Source organism: Lycorma delicatula, chromosome 2 (genome assembly GCF_047948215.1).
Source record: "Lycorma delicatula isolate Av1 chromosome 2, ASM4794821v1, whole genome shotgun sequence".
NCBI classification, from domain to species: Eukaryota; Metazoa; Arthropoda; class Insecta; order Hemiptera; family Fulgoridae; genus Lycorma; species Lycorma delicatula.
This window is the reverse complement of record NC_134456.1, coordinates 57,714,509-57,732,468: the sequence shown is the minus strand read 5'-3', so window position 1 is coordinate 57,732,468 and position 17,960 is coordinate 57,714,509. Positions and strand designations below refer to the sequence as shown.

The 17,960-nt window shown below is 27.0% G+C and overlaps 2 protein-coding genes across 6 annotated transcripts in view; both read left to right on the top strand.

Annotated features, from left to right (window-relative positions):
* LOC142318824 (sensory neuron membrane protein 2-like) overlaps nt 1–2,957 on the top strand; it is a 75,257-nt gene extending 72,300 nt beyond the window's left edge. For both annotated transcript variants that reach the window (XM_075355346.1, XM_075355344.1), the window contains one exon: nt 2,709–2,957. In XM_075355346.1, the coding sequence (XP_075211461.1) occupies nt 2,709–2,735 (27 nt within the window). In that variant the 3' untranslated portion in view covers nt 2,736–2,957. The remainder of the gene's footprint in view (nt 1–2,708) is intronic.
* Nucleotides 2,958–8,154: 5,197 nt separating this feature from the next.
* LOC142318823 (uncharacterized) lies at nt 8,155–16,934 on the top strand. 4 transcript variants are annotated; one of them, XM_075355338.1, is made up of 3 exons: nt 8,155–8,332; nt 10,532–10,672; nt 15,446–16,934. In XM_075355338.1, the coding sequence occupies exon 3, from the start codon at nt 15,485–15,487 to the stop codon at nt 16,910–16,912; it is 1,428 nt and encodes a 475-aa protein (XP_075211453.1). In that variant the 5' UTR covers nt 8,155–8,332; nt 10,532–10,672; nt 15,446–15,484; the 3' UTR covers nt 16,913–16,934. The 4 variants fall into 4 exon arrangements, with proteins under 4 accessions (XP_075211453.1, XP_075211451.1, XP_075211450.1 ...); XM_075355336.1 differs by lacking the exon at nt 10,532–10,672 and having other exon boundaries at nt 8,155–8,451; XM_075355335.1 differs by lacking the exon at nt 10,532–10,672 and having other exon boundaries at nt 8,155–8,549.
* Nucleotides 16,935–17,960: the final 1,026 nt, after the last annotated feature.

The following is a 17,960-nucleotide window of genomic DNA, read 5'->3' as shown; positions in this document are numbered from 1 at the left end:
GAGCCTCCTCCTTTAGTGCAGTATTTAAAAGTATCAAATGATCAATACAAAAATTTTCAATGGCAGGTAATTGACAATAAAATGGCTGCCATTCTTGCAATCATTTTATCTATGTCTATGAAGGGATTGTCTCAATGACTTCCTAGATTGTCTTTAGGAAGTTCATCATCCCATTGGAGTTTTTCCTTCCACAAACATTCCATAAATATTTTACACTTAATAACTGGAGGACCAATTAAACCTAAAGGATCAAAAATAAATGCAATTACTGACACATTTCTCCTTGTACATTGTTTGTTGTATACACCATGAAACGCTATTTGGAACTTGTCTGAAGTAGAATGCCAGAGTACACCTGAGGTTCTAATAGTCTCTTCATTACCAAACTTGAGAGGATGTCGCAATTCTCCATCTTTGTCAGGAACATTCAATAGTAACTCAGCTTTTTTCAAACAGCATTTACAGAGATGAAATCTACTCTTTTTGAGTAAAGCAATAATTTGATTCTGTAGTTCAATGCCTAGTTCTTACTCTTCAATAATAGTGGCACCAGAGATATAATCATCTACATACATATCATCAGTACCGACAAGTAAAATTTGTGATTCCCTTTGGAAATAAATTGCTTTTATCTGAATTAATTGCTGATAGCCAGAAAAGGAGTGGATGTTGTCACTGTCTTTTGCTTGAATTCCTTGATGGCTTCATCTGATGATGTCTCCACAGAATTTTTTGCAAATTAGGTTTCATCACTAACCCTGATTTATTGGTAAATCTTTGCTTTATCTGCAGTGAAGAAAACTGCATGACTACAAAACCTAAGTAATACAGAACATAAATCTTGTTGAATTGTTGGGCCAACTTATAAAACATCATTGAGTGAAAATCTGGAAGTAGTTTTGTATTTAGCATTGAACTCTTGTCTTTGTTGTTGAATTATTCTCTGTAAATAAAGGATGATAAGGTAAGTAGAACATTAACTCATTGAAATGAGGAGTTATATCTTGATCCATGTGTCCCATATTTGCACCATTTAAATTTTCATCTTGATTCAAAAGTTTTTGTAGTTAAAGAAATCTACTCATTGCATCTGCTAATGAATCACCAAGGTCAGAATCATTCTCTCACACTGGAAGATGAACAATGCATTTCTTGTAATATACTGAAGAATATGGTCTTCACAGTAGTGAAGACCATATAAATTGAAGAAATGGTCACTGATTTCTTCAATTTTCTAAAATCGTTCTAATTGATTTTTGATCTTTTCATTGCATGGAAGAATGTTTTTGGTAAGTGTCTGAACATTGGAAGTAGGCATGGTGCCTAATAAAATCTAACCTAGCTTAGTATTTAATATTGTAGGATACTCAGGATTAGATAACTGTTAAGATTTCACTATATCTGAGGCAATCTCATTATCCAACAACAGCAGCACTAGAAAATTTTGGTTTCACTCCATAAAAACGTCTCACTTCATTCCTGCATAAACTGGTCCAACACTAACAATTTTAAAGTTTTCCTTTCCAAACTTTATTATATCTGTCAACCGTTTTTATAAATGTGAATGTGTGATTACACTTGTGGGGGGGATTGTTAATCGTCTTTGGGATTGTTAATACTCGTAATGCAAAACCTAGAGTATCTCCTTCACCACTACAACTAGTCTGTTTACAGTTCTGATCAGATTTAACCTTTTAAAAATGTGGCAAAATACAAACATACTGTACTCATTTTAAAAATTTCAGAAACAGGCTACCTTAAATATCCAACTTTTAACTCAGATATGAAACTTCAATTGAATGAACAAATGTTATTAAAAATTTTATTTACACATAATCTATAAATAAATCTTAATTACATTAAAAAAGTAAAATTCATTTTAATTTTTTTTTGTATTTTTTTTTTAATAACTTATATAATTTTTAACTTAACAAATTATTTTCATAATCACTGACTGTGTATACTTGTAATAGAAGTTAAAAATTGCAGTTTATAACAACTTCTGCAAAGCCTTGAAAACCTAAAACGTTTCATAAGTAAATGTTATTTTCTTTTTATTTCATTTTCAATTATGACTTTATGAATTATATGCTAATCACACAGCGTTCTCATAATTGTGTCAGTAATCATAATCGAGTGTTTATTACTTTTGATATGTTGTTTACAATATTCTAAACTTTTTGATACACAACCACTGTGTAAAAAAATTAAGGAAGTAAAAAAATCCTCTGTGAAAATACATATGTTATAAATATACAACAAATGAGTTTTATGCATTCATAAAGAAAAATTGTTAAATATTTTAACAGTTTGCCTTCTGAACCCTTTTTCAGTTAAAAGATAGCAAACTTGAAGAGTCTTTTCCACTTAGTCTTATCTGAAATGCTTCCTTCTCTCTGTTGGTGTGCACTAGAAGAATATACTTTCTCTTACATACATACCTATATAACATTGTAATAGTTATTTCTTTTATTTTCTCATTTAACCTATTTTTTGATTATATTTTAAGTCAATCATTGCATCTTAAAATCTTTCAAGTTTGCATTTATTCAAAATGTTATTGATTTTTAATTCTAAATATATGTTCTTTAATTTCAATTTGTAAATTATTTGTTTTTAATAATATAAATTAGTGTGTAACATAGTAAAAAAAAAAAATGAATAAAACACATAATTTTAAAATTGTAATACAATCTATTTCTTTGTAGAGATGGAGCAATCACTACAAAGATTAAAAAAGGAAATGGAGAAAACTTCTAACAACTTGTGAAAAATAAATGTATATATAGCATTTATTAATTATTATCTGTTTTGCTTATAACCATTTACTTGTACAATCATTTGTACTTTCTAGTACAATCATTAATGTATAAGTAGTATTACTGGTTAAAGTAGAAATCTCGTAGTATATATTTGAAATACTTTTTGATGTTTGAGACTGATTCAGGTTTTAGCTTCAATTACAAACATCAGGACTTTTTTAAGCAAATAAGACTATTTTACGGATTCTAATAAAAATATGTTTTGTATTAATAGTAGTAGTATATATTGTGTGAATCATAATCATTATCTGTTGCCAATTATTCTCAACTTTATTAATTCATTTTGGGGATTTATATGAAATAAAGCTTTGCAGTTATTAGTAATAAACCTTTTTCATTTTTAATTTGTTCATTTCACTAATTATTATTCATTGAAGTAATGCAAATTTGTTTGAATTATAAGTAATTTCTCAAAAATGATTACAAAAGAAGACATTTTTACAAAAAATACATATAGAATAATTAATTTTTTCACTGACGATTAATTTTCTAATTACAAACTGAATCAATCAACTTCACTTTTAATAATGTGTTTTTTTTTGTTGTTTTCTCTGAGGTTGGTTACATGAGTAGGTGAAAATATAATCATGTGAGAAAATATATTGCCTAACATTTGGTATACAGATATTTTTTTTTATTCCAGTTAGTAATTTTGTGTGTGACCTTTAAAGATTGTCAATTTTTTAAAAGTAAACTACCAGAAAGTTATTACCTGCTTCCTAGAAGCAACACTGTTGATGCATAGATTAAAGAGCATAAATATTTAATTAATAAAAAACATAAATAGATGTTAGTGTACAGAAAAGATATTTTTCAAATTGCTGACATAATTTTAAGTAACCAATCAGATATTACAAAAAGGAGGAAGAAAATAGAACTGATGTAAAGCATGTAAATAATAAACAAAAACAGCTTTTCATCTCTGTTGCTACAGGAAGTAAACAATTAAAATTTATAAAAATAAAATAAATAGATATAAATTAAACCTCATAGATCAAAAGCTATCTCCTCATTGTAAAAGAATAAATAGATAATTCTATAATAAATAAAATTATAACAGTACTTGAACTGTTTTTTTTTTACATTTTTATAACCGTCTTCTTTCAGTCATGTCATTACCAAAAATACCACCAATGATGTGAATTACTTTAAATCTTTCTTGTAATGTCACATAACATACACATTAAATAAAAATATGATGAATTAGATGATAGTTATCTATTGAATGCACTGGTGAATTTACAGAGGCCATATGAAATCTGTGTGTTACCTAATCATGTCCCAAGTGGAATTGACATATGATGTCATTTTCACAGTGACTGACCTCCACTGACAATCTTCATGACCAATCATTGTTATAGTTTATTTTTAACAACAGCTAACCAACCACTTGCTTTGCCACACTTCTTTCTACCAACATTAAATAGAGCATCTAATCAGTACTGGTCAGTCACTTTGTTAAGATTGGTAAAGTATAAACTTCCTACAGCAATTAAGTTTGTTCATTACTTGGGATTCCTGAAATACAAAAATATTGTGAACTATTAATTTTTAATTCACAGTAATTCACTTTAATTAATGAAGCCATCATTCAATCCAGCTATACATATAACCTATCTATATAGTGCTTATTAATCAGAATATGACGGTTGTGTAAAGATACTCTTTTTGACTAATTTCTTAATTTTGTTACTATTTATATGAGAGTACAAAAAAATTTGCTACTACAGATTTAGTATACCTCTACAATGCTACCTAAGAATTATAAAACAACTGTTGGTAATACAACCAAACATCGGATTGATGACAGTTCATACACTGCCATTTTTATCTGTAAATTCAATTTCAATAAACTGCCTAAGAACTTGTTACACAAAGTAATTTCAATTTTAAATAAAATACAGAATGAATAAGAATATTGCACCATGTAAATGTCTATAAAAATAAGGATAATTTATAAAGTTGCTGAGACCCCTTCTATTTCATTAAATTTTCCTTAATAAATGAAATGTGATTTAAGAATTCTTTTGTAAAAAAGGATTACTTTGGTAAAGCATTTTAATGAGAGAACTATAGATGACTATTGAGTTGGAAGAAAAAATATACTGTTAGAGAAAAATAGGGATTATATGAGTAAACTGATTCTACCTTCTGTTTTCTACACAACTATACAACAGTCAGTTTTATCAGAGAGGGGCATTACTGATAACGGTTGGTGTGATGCAGCAATAATTTACATCAATATAAAATTTATAGCAACAATGTAATTTGTTTGCTACATGAAACATGGAAATGAAAATTGTGAGCAAGCAATACTCAACTCAGTTAAATCAAGTCAGTATTATGATGACAGTGAAAGCTTTAGTCATATCTACATCTAGGCAGAACTTCTGTGATGGATAGGGATTGTTCTTTTTCACCATGTATTCCTTTTCCTTGGTCTCTTCTTTTCCATTGTTAGTTCTGCAGGTGCAGATCCATGCTTAAAAGCCAGTGCGTCCTTTGTGCAGAGGTACCTATGGACTGACTCAGGGATCAATTCCTGTTTGGTGGCTTCACAAAATGCCTAATGGCAGAAGTGCGTATTGGCCAACACTAGGTAGGCCACCTAATTCTCTCTCCCAGTAACCAATATACTGATTTGTTATAAGAGTTATTTCATATAAATAGTGGGCAATAATGTACATCAGATAATTCTTTAATTTAAATTATCACAACGTGAATGAATGTCCAACGATTTATCTTGCTGTTATTTAAACAAACTGCTAAATAGTGATGATATTCAAAATGTGAAAACCTTTTACACTGGTAATAAAACAATCTCTAAGGCTGCTCATCCACTAGAAGATAATTACAGATGACTTTGATTTGTATGACTAGAGAGACTGGGGTCGTCCTTTGTAGGCTAGTTTGCATGACTGTCACTTGGCGTTTATACAAAGCTTATGTAGTATTTGTAGTATTGGTGATTGTAGCTAACAACTTTTCAAATAAAAATATGGTATTATTTTCAGTCGGTATTACTTATGGTCGGGAGTGGAGAGTGAAAATTAATTTTCTTCACATTTTGAGGTATGAGGAGTATGAAAATACCATTCACTGAAATTGTAGGTTTCCTCATATATTTGTGTATACTATATTAGGCATATGTATAAAACTTTGTGGCTCAAAAATCTCCAAAACTACAAGATCAATTTCATTGAAATTTAAGCCCTAGTAGTGTATCTGAAGCTGTGTATGAGAAAATTTGATGAAGTTATTATTTTTTTGATGAATTGGACCAACTTTAGAATGTTATATAATAAAACATTATAATATTTATCAGTCATCATTAATGATAACATAAATTAAATATTTTCAAATAAATTAACACTGATAAATGAATGAATCATTGAACTTTTATCAATACATTAGTTTGACGTCAATTTTACTAATGAAGTACAGTCAACAGAAAAAAAAAATATATAAATTTTGTTAAATATCTTCACTATCTTATGTACTCTAATTTTATATATTTATAATTTTTATCTAAAATATGAACTTTAATCACTCCTACTTAGTAGCAAATAATGAAATAATAATTAATTGCAAATTTTTGTGACATTATTCTGATAAAATATTTACTAAAGTTTCTCTTGATGTATTTAGAGAAATGCTGGGGTAGTTCCTTTTTTATCCATATAGTAGTACACCTATTCATACATAAAAAGAATCCATATAATGTATTAGTTTGTACCAACCTGTATAAAATATTTGTTTGTTTATTTAGGCTGACCTCAAGACATGTACCCACCAAAACAATCTTACCTAAGCTCAGCTGGGGTAAAAAGTAATTGTCCAGTTGTAAGAAACATCTTAAGTCCAGTGAATTCTGTTCTCACAAACTGATTCAGTTTTAATTATTTATTTTTTTTAAAAATGTCATAAATCACAGATATTAAATTATTGAAAACAAATCTGTATGAATATCTTCAATCTATTTCTTAACCAAGAATTTATATTTTCCCAATGTCAATATTATAAAAATAAAACACTACATTTATTTTTTAAATCAAAATTAAATATTAACAAAAAAAAAATGGTACTGTCCGAAAGGAATATTTTTCAGCAATATACATTTTGCCACAATTATTGCTTAGAATGAGCTTAAAAATTGATAAACAAAAAGATTTAATCTTTTAATTTAGATTTAACCATATATACAATCTAATTCATCCAAAATTTGAAATTAAAAAAAATTTGTTCTGAATGCATGTAACTGAAACTTTTTGTGAAAAATTGATAAATTATTTGGAAATTGCTTGTTTGCATAATGTGTTCACGTTTCCTTTTGGATCTTTTGATAACATAAAAACCATGGTCACAAAGTAAATAAATAAAAAAACTTTTCTTTACTAAAATACTTGAGTTATGAAATTTTGTTTTAATCAATTAATGTGTGGTTCTTACTTTGACCTCACAATTATTACTTAAGTGTTTTAAACATTTTACTTTTACATACAATCTACATGGTTAATGATAAACAAGTTACAGCATTTGACATTTTGTGACAAGTTAATTAATTTTTTTTTAAGATTATATTATTTGGTCTGATATAATTATATTGAATCAGAAATTACGATAATAAAATACATTTTACTCATGAATACCTGGGAGCTGTACATATATCATGAAATTAGCTCTGCAAAGTTAGTGCAATCGATTATATATTTAGTATAACTATTTATACTTTCATCTAGTTTTTTGTGCAATTTCTAACCACCTCTTATTTACAAGCTTAACATTGTTATTGTTTTGGAGCATCGTTTAAGAAAAAATCAGTAATTTACTTCATGAGCATTTTTGTCTAATAAGTTTTGTATTTTTTCGGTCAGTTTAGCTGGAAGGTTGTATAATATTTAGCTTGAATTCTCCTGATGTAACACTTTTTTGATGATATGACACACAAATCTTCAGGCAGTTTTTTTTCTTAACAAATTACACTCTTCTTACTATGAAGTGTACTGAAAAATTCAAGAGTTCAATTTTACATTCCTGTAATCTTAACTTTACATAATTTTTTGTAGCTTTATTGTTTTTGAAAAAGTAGTACTCTTCTTTCTTCATTCAACAGACGTACAATATCTGCGAAATAACTTCAAAATTACGGTAAACAGTAGTGTCCACATTAGCAGTAAAAAAATAAAAGAAAGGCACAATAGATTTGCTAAAAGCCTACATCTAACACAATTTTAAGATCCTTGTAAATATGAAAAGAACATGATAAATTTGGATAGTTTTGTTAAAGGTTTTTATTTATCACTTTGTAATACGGTATGACAAAAATCGAAATTACATTTTGATGAAGATATGTTTCGTTACGTCAAAAACACATTTCATAAAACAACATTGTCGTAGAGAACGAGATATCGATACTGCATGAAGAAAACTCGTCGAGTTAGCAATACGCGGTGTTGTAATTGAATTGCTTCACGTTTCTTTGTGTTGCGATTTCTGCTTTAATAATTGTCGTAAGTTTTGCTTTAAGTTCATTTTGATTAAAATTACCCATTTCTACTAAAATTAGGGAAGATTTTAATGAGAACGAAAAAGAAGTTAATTATAAATATTTACAACTCGTGGAAAAGAGGTTAGGTATACATTTAAATGTTGGTTGCGATGCATTTACGTACTGGTACTCTTTGAAATTTACCCAAAAATGGTGTATTGTTTTTTTTTTTTACTTATGTAAGTACGTAATTAAGTAATTACGTAAGTGTATATGAGTTTAGTTTCATTTATTACATTGTAGATAATACAGCCACTTTCATAACATTATTTACAAAATGATAGGTTTCTCAAAAAAATAATCAACCAAAGTTTTCTGAAATTGAGACGCATTTCTGTGAGGTTTTTGAATTTAGAATGAATTGGCATAGAATTCGTCGATTGTTTAGGTGATGTCTTCAAAAAGTCGCTTTATAAGCAATTTGAAACTCTGATATTTTAGTTAGAATTATTTCAAAACATAATTCATTTCTTAAAAATGTATATTGTAAATATACATATTAATCGAACAGGTACTTTTGATCTACTTAAAAATAAAAATTTTGTCATACACATTTAGTGTGGAATTAAGTGAGCTTTCTACAGTTTATTGAAAAAATGGTGTGTGATCAAAGTTTTCAGTACTGTGAGTTAATGTGAGGGAGTAGGAGGACTCAAGATATATATATATATATATATATATATATATATATATATATAGAGTATTAATAACATTTATTTGTATTAATAATATTTAAATCTCATTTATTCTTGCCGTTACATGTAGATACCTTGTATTGTTTTAAAATTACACCCCCTACTCCTCCTCGTTAAGTATAAGATATATTGTAATTATGAAATTACAGTTTATCAGTAATTAGATCAATTAAGTTAAATTTAAAAAATCTGATGTGGACACTACATGACTTCCTTTCCTTGTATGTCTATTAAATTACATATACCCATTTTTACTACACTTCATTTAAACTTATTTCATTTGAAAGTGAGATATGATCCTCCAATTCTTTAATAAAAGTGGACAGTTATACAATTGCTAAAGTATTAGTTTTTATTAACATCAAATATTTATACAATTATTCTTTCAACAATCTTACCTGAAATATTAGAGTAAAAGTCTCTAGATTACTCTTTAAATAAATTGTTTACCAAATAATCCAATAATAAAAACATATTATTCTACACCATAAGATCATAATTAATATTTGTAAACAGTATACAGGAGTTCACTAAATGGGGAATAGTTTTAATTATTATTAACTTTTATTTATACAACATACCAGAAATCTGAAATATACACCAGAAATCTTGTGCATATTGTGCACAAGTGAAAAAAATTTTCAACAGTCACTTTAAATGAATACAATTCAAAAATGTATTTTATTTTTTAGTCAAATAATTAAATAAAATGATTTAAAAAAAAATATATACAATTTTTATGAGATTTTGCTAAGAAAATCCAAAAATAATACAATTCCAAATTATAATTTTCATTTAATATTAAATAATCAGATGTTTCACTAAATCTATTACGTATACACATGTGTAATGACTATTAAATTACATTAACACATTTTTAAAGTACATAAAATTTTATTTCACTAATAATTTTTTAATTTTTTTTTATCATTGAATTATTTATTGTAAAAGGTTTTTTACAATTACGTCTTAATAATTATTAAATCAATATATTTAAATTAAAAAAAAACAAATGTTAAAAAAACAAAAGCAGATGAAGTCTGATTCGAACCCATGTGCCTTCCCTTTAAGATCCAAATATTTAATTAATTAAAATCTTAATTTAATTTTGATTTCAATTAAAAACGGAGGTGCACAATGAGATGCTACTACAATGCTAAATCCAAAATTTCAACATCCTACAACTAATCGTTTTTGAGTTATGCGAAATAAATATGTATGTACAGACGTCTCACTGAAACTAGTCAAAATGTATATTTTCATTGAAATATGGAAACCGAAATGTTTCATGATCACAATACTTCCTTTACTTTGTACAAATTGGAAGTAAAAATTGGTGTTTGAAAAAATTTTGCTTTCATAATTTAGTTATTTATTTAATTTAGTTATTATTGTACATTATTCAAGATTAGTTTACAGTCTGTTGCTTGAGACCTTTGTCATTTAATCTAGTGCTGTTTTTCAAGTGTGGTTTTAGAAAAATGAAAATCGGGATTTATCATCTATTCAGAAAGTAGCTGCTGCATTTCCACAGGAATGGAGACTATTCTTCCTTTGAAAATGTAAAAAATGGCCATGAAATGAAGCTGTATTTAGCAAAAGTATATGTGAGTAAGCAATCGGTTTAGTATTCACATATTTATCTAATGGCAGTTTGTTTCATTATAGCTGGGAGGAATAAATGTTGCAGGTTGAATGGTGAATGACAGCTGTAAATAACCAAGCCTGACTGGAACAACTATATATAAGAGATATGCATGAAAATTACAATAGTGACTCTTTTAAAATATTGCTGGTGATTGTATTTTATGGAGATAGATAGAGGATTTTTATTAGTGGAAAAATAATGCCAGAGGTATGCATCCACAAAGATTGATAGCCTATTCAGTAAAATATGCAAACAGATTAAACCTTCTGCAAATCATTCTACAGATTCTTGGAAACAGTAACAGATGCCATCAAATATAAACTTTAGGAGGGCTGTGTTATGTACTGTGATTCATGGTAAGTGCTATGAACAACTGCACTTCAAATGGCTGTTCGTACATTTTAAAGTGAACCACATTCAATTTATGGACCCAGAGAATAATTCAAATGTGACAATACCATTGTAAGGTTGTGGTGAAGTAAACCAGATCAAACAGCAAGAGACCATTATGAATATAGCAAAGTTACAATGGTAGAATAAAAGGGGGATTACTCTTGTGTAGAAATGCTTTTTGAGCTATTAAAAATTCTGATTTGACTTTATTTTCATTCTCAGCTATGCTTCAGACTAAATCAAATGTATGTAAGCAGACATTTATGAAGATTGTTAAGCACAGTATGTTAAATAGCTACTCTATTAATAGGAGAAGTTTGAGTACAGATCAAGGAAATTCTACTATCTAAGGATGTATTATTCTGTATATAATAATTTTTATTATTTATATTATTGTATAAATTTTTCTATTTTAACTCATTAGATTGTCTATTTTTAACTCATTCACATACTTTGATGAGTATGGCTGGCTATGATTTCATATGGCCCTCAGCATCGTTCATAAGTGCTTAACATTTTACTGCACTCACTTAATTGATTTCAGCTTGTAACGCATTTTAAATGAATATCTTGATAGCTGCAAATCCTGCTTCTAAGTCTCGAATTAGTAATTGAAATGATTTATATATTCATAAAATAGATTTTATTTTATGATGTTTTAGTTTATATACCTTGTGTATTTTACTGTTTATTTATTAGAGCTTTATTATGTATATTTATAATCATTTATGTATTTTATAAAATTTATACATCAAAATGTATTTTATCTCGGAAAGATATTGGAAATGCCTATTTAGATGGGGAAAGCAATATTTGCAATTCAGAAATTGTTACTCCAAGAAATAATAAATTTGAAGTGCTATAGTTATTAAAGCTACATTTAAAAAGCGAAAAAGAAAGTAATTTCTTAAGGAAATAAATCATTAATAATTATATTTTGAATATTTTTCTCATTTTATATAAAACCCAATTTAATTTTATTAAAAATATAATTTTTTTGAAAAAAGAAAGTATTTTGGAAAAAAATATTTAATAAAAGAGAGATAAATATATATTTATTAATACTATAAAATAACATAAAATGTCTTAAAAATATACTATTGAGAATAATTACTACATGATATACTATTGAGAATAATTACTGCATGATATGTAAACAAAATAATCATATAATAAAATAAAATCCAGCAGCATTAATAAGGATAAGCAAATTAAGTCTGACATTAGTGAAATTTTGCATGTGGATTAGTGAAATTTGATATTAGTGATATTTTGCATAGGTAACTATGCAAAATAAATAAAAATAAAACTGTAATAACCAGTATTGAAAATATTCTATGGAGCACACCTCTGAGGCAGAGTAGTACAGGTTTTTTTCCAGAGTTCTTGGGTATGAATTTTAATTAGGAATGGCATCATTCATTTTCAGTAAATTTCTGTTCCCTATCACCAAGGACAAGTTTCAAGTATATCTTGTGAATTAATAATAAAACTATGATCTAAAACCCATTTTCGTATCTTGAAAATTTGTTCTGACTTTTTGATGGAGCCCACAAGATGATATTGTACTTTAGATGCAAGTATATGTGTAAGCATTTAATGATGATAACAAGCTTAGTATTTTTTTAAGGCAATTTAAAGCAAAAAGAAATGGTTTAATTTTGTTGGAAATGAAAGCAATTTGATCATTTCAAAAGAACTTGTCTTCTGATGAAATATCCACAAATTTAATTTGAACGGTAATAGAAATATTATTGTCATCATTAATTTGAATTCTCTCTGCATAATCAGAATTGTTACATCTACTTGTGAAATATAATGATGTTGATTTTATCTACATTTAATATTACAAAACATCTAGTGAATAATCTTTTGAACTGTCATTGTAGAGTTAATCAATGCCTTTAAAATAATTATCTTCCAATATAGAGTTGTTTCATTTGTGAAGAAGGTAATAAAGCATTAATAAACATGTGGCAGATCATATTAATAAAAAAAGCAAGAGGCTGAGGACACTTCTCTGTATCACTTTGGTATTTTGCTTCTTTAAAGTGGGAGCTTGAATTTTACATATGCATCTTATAAAAAAATGAAATTGGAACTACTTGTTTATGGCTTGTAACACATATCTTTAACTGATTGTAAGCAGTTCCTCTGATTCCTTAGCTACTAATAAGGGAAGAAATGTTGAAATAAATGATTGCTTTACTGTGATCACAAAGAATTGATAAATCAGAATTTGTCTAAATTGCTCATGCTCATGTATTATGATGTGTTTATAATTTTTACTAGCTTTTTGAAGAAAAGTACAGTATTACTTTCAGTTGTATGGTGGGAGTAGGAGGTGAAAATGAATTTTCTTATGTTTTGAGCCATGAAGATGAATATATTTATAAATATATAATATAGTTTTTAAATATATATATATTTTTTTTTATTTGTAGGCCATGTATAAAATTTTGTGGCTCGAAAATCTCCAAAACTACTAGATTAATTTCATTGAAATATAGTTATGTTGTATTAGTGTATCTGAAGTTGTGGATCTGAAAATTTGATGAAGATTGGTTGAGCTTTCTTTGAGTTATGCTCAATTTAAGGCCGAACAAATTTTTTATTTATTTATTAGCCTACGTTTAAAATTTTGAGGTTTGAAAATCACTAAAACTGCTTGTTAAATTTAATTCAAGTTTAAATATGCTATAGTAGTTATCCAAAGTTGTGCATGTGAAAATTTGATGAAGATGCTAGAGTTGTTTTTTATTAAGCTGAATTTGAGGGCGAAAAGATTTGAGCAGGGCAAGCTTGTTATGATGCTGCAAGTTGGAATGTGGAAACAAAATAAAATAACGAAAAGTTGGTCTTCTTGTGTATAACTGTGTAAAATATATAGTTTTTTTTACAAAAGTTATCTTTAACAACAATCTGTATCAAATCTTTAAATTGATGTACTTAAGTTTACAACATAATTTCTTTGTTGTCTATGAAGCTATCTTTTGTAAAATTAATCAGTTTTCTTTGTGACGTTAATATATATTTCTGCTGGTGTTTTTTGGGTTAGGAAGAAAATGTTTGGGATGTTGTGGAAAAATGTGTTTAATTTTAACTGGGCCAGGTAAGTTTGTAATTTAGGACCATTATCGTTTTCTATATATTTCATAATCTGATTTGCTACATTATGATCCTTTTAAGTGGACATCAACATTGCAACATTACTTTTTTTTTTAATTAGGTCATAATCAAATATATTTTTTAATTTATAATGTCTACAGTTTACTTTAAAGTTAAATATAATGCATTTTATTTTTTTTAATAAGTGAAAAATGAGATTGGTTAACATGAGATTGCCTAAACAAAAAGGAGCAAGTAAATATAAAGAAGACTAAAAAAAACTGTGGAAAACATTATGATGTGTAATTAGATATTTCATTTCAAGTAAGAAATAAAGAAACAAACAAAGCAGCTCATTGGTGTACTGAAATTATTAGCATAATCAATTCTACTCAATCCAATTTATTACTGTACATAAAAGCATAAAATTTATTACATTCAATTTTTTTAATTTAAGTTGCAGTTATTAATTCTTTTTATTTACATTTCATGTAAATAATTTATCTAAGTTATTTATACAAGCTTTTGCAAAATCAAAAATTTGTGGGCCCATTGTATTTTTATTTGCTAGAACATTATTTTTTCAATTGATATAAATATATCTGTTGCAGCATTATTTTTCTGCAGTACTATGTTTGGAATTGCTACTTTGAATTGTATTGTTGAATAATTTTTCTTTACATGTTGATTGTAATTATAGTATGGCCTTATATGTCTACTATTAGATAAATTTTATATTTAATTTTCTATGAAATACAGAAATAGTTTTACATAAGAGCCCTGTTAGTAAGTCCCCAACAGCTTAACAGCTCAACTCTTTGAAGTATATTTTGCAACCTGTTAAAATATTTATGTAACTTGTTGAAATTTTCATTTTAAAATAAGAATAGAATGTAATTAATTAAAATCTTAAATGTGGTTAATTTACATACATATTTGATACATTTAAGAAGCTTTATGACTCTGATAGTATTCTTTCTGTATCAGTAGTTTTGGAGCCCTCTTTACCCTCCTTCACCTATCCCAACAGACCGCTCTATTGGCTTAATAAGTAAGCAAAACTAAATATCTGAAACAAATCAATTAATTATTTCCTTATCCATTGTACATTACTACTGTATTAGAGAGGTGTTACATTTTGATATTATAATTTTTCCCCTTTCTTGAGGTAAATTATTAGAAGATAATGTACTTGATTATTTTATATTATTAACTTCTCTGTAATTTTCAGGTAAGAAACTGTTAAATCATTATATATTGGTGTGAAGTGATGGAGGAAAATTTTAATTTAAGTTATAAAGAGCTTCATGAGATGTTTATGGAGAATCATAATGGTACTTCACTTCAAGAAACATTAATTATCCAAAGCCCTATACCTTTTGCTATATTTTTATCTGTGTATATTGTAAAAAATATTGATAGATTTTTTAAAAAGAAGACATTTTATATTAGCTTTTTATTATTTATTATCGAGTTTATAGTATTAGTGGTATCGCAAATCTTACTGTTTACAATTCCTGATTATAAATTTTATATAAATTTGTTGCTTTATTGTAGTTCATGTTATATATTTGTCATTATTTGTTTAGGTTACATGAAAGAAACCATTGTTGCAAAAAAAAGTACAATATCTCTTATTCAGACTCAGCTTGGTGGTAAAAGACCATACATCACATTTTTTCGAACATCAGTAAATTTAACTACTACTATATGTATTTTAGCTGTTGATTTTGTATCATTTCCTAGATCTCTTGCAAAAACTGAAAGTTTTGGGTTTAGTCTAATGGATACAGGTGTTGGTTATTTTGTTGTTTGTAATGGTTTGGTTGGCAGTCATGTTTTTAAGTGTAATGCAGGCAGAAATGTTCGAATTAATTTACTAGGTAAACAACTAAAACAAAATTCTATTTTGATTGCTCTTGGTTTATTGCGATTATTATCAACAAAAAGTGTTGATTATCAAAACCATTATTCAGAATATGGTGTACACTGGAATTTCTTTTTAACACTGGCCCTTACTAGATTCATTGCCTCACTCACATTATCGTACATTGAAATTAATGAAGTAAAGTATTTAGCATTTATTATTATGGTACTTCATCAAGTTATTTTGTCTAGTGGTATCCAGAATTGGGTAGTAAGCGATGTACCTCGAGATAATATGGTTACTGCTAATCGAGAAGGAATTTTCTCTCTTCTTGGTTACATTGTGTTATATTTTATAGCTGTTGATATAGGAAACAAATTAAATTTAAAATTGACTTCATTTGGGCAAGACTTAAAGTTATTATTAAAATTGTTTTTTAGTACAATTTTATTGTATGGGTTTGTTGTGATTCTGAATAACTATTTTAAATGTTCTAGAAGATTAGCGAATATTACCTTTATTTCATGGATTATAATGCTAGTATTGTTTTTACTAACTCTTTGTCTTTTATTTGAACTGTTGTTGAGGTTAACTAATGGACCAAAGAATTTGAGTGATGATTGTAACATTGTTCCTTCTATTTTGTTAAGTATTAATTATAATGCTTTACCTTATTTTCTAATATGTAATGTATTAACTGGTGTTATAAATTTATCTCTTGAAACATTATATGTTTCTAAAATTGTTAGCATTATTATTTTAGTTTTGTATATGTTTATAGCTTGTTCTGTTGTTAAGTTATTGTATTTAAACAAATTGAATTTGTTTTAAATTTTAATTAAAATATTTTTTTATTGAAGTTTCATATATACTTACTTATTCATTTTTCTATATACTTCTATAGTTGATCAAATAAAAATTAATTGAAGTGCACTAGGTGCATGATTCAATTCAATCAATTTCTTGTTTTCTGAATGAAAAGGAGCAAATTACAATTGCTAAAGATAATTGATTTAAAGAAAGATGTTACATTTAAAAAAAAAAAGAATAGTATTCTCGTGGTCGTGTTATACTCGGTGAGTGTTAATCTTCACTGCTTATGAATGATACACAGTCACCTATTTTTGAAAACCTTATCATGTGTACTAAATAACAAACCGTAATGAGTCATTTTCACTTTAAAAATAATGTGCATCTTATTGTTCTGCTTCTTAAGTTTTGTTTATGTTTATCATCCATTTTGTAATTGTAAGCAGGCTGATATTAATAACTTATTTTTTCTAGATAAGTTTTTGAGACACTGACTCAAGTTTAGTTCTTGAATTTAGAATGAAGTTTCAATTAATTAGTGTAACAATGAAGTTGCATTCTTACAAGTATGCATGTGAAGCTCTTGGGTAGCAGCTAGTTATCTATAAACAGTTTATATTATGTATATCATTATTTTGTTTGCTGTATCCAAAAGATATAAGTAAAAAAAAAGAAAAAAAAAGCTTAAATGAGTTATTAGAGTATATGCCAAACTTTCAATAATCATTTGTTATTGAATATTATTTCAGGATTATTGGATATTTATTACTTATATCTACAACAACTTGATGCAAATTAGCAACGTTTGAATTATCATTTTTTTATTCATGAGACATTTTTTTAGAGTGTTTTGAATAATGAAATGTAACTTTCATTTGGTCATTTAGGCACTATCACTCTAATGGAAAGGATTATTTTCTATCCTTAATTTATAACCATATGTGAAAAAAAGTACAAAATTTAATAGCTGGTGCTTGTAGAGCCCAGTAAAGTGAAAAGAAAAACAAATTAGCAATATTAAATGAAAAAGAACAGTGCAATTAGAGATAACAAATTTATTCACCTTACA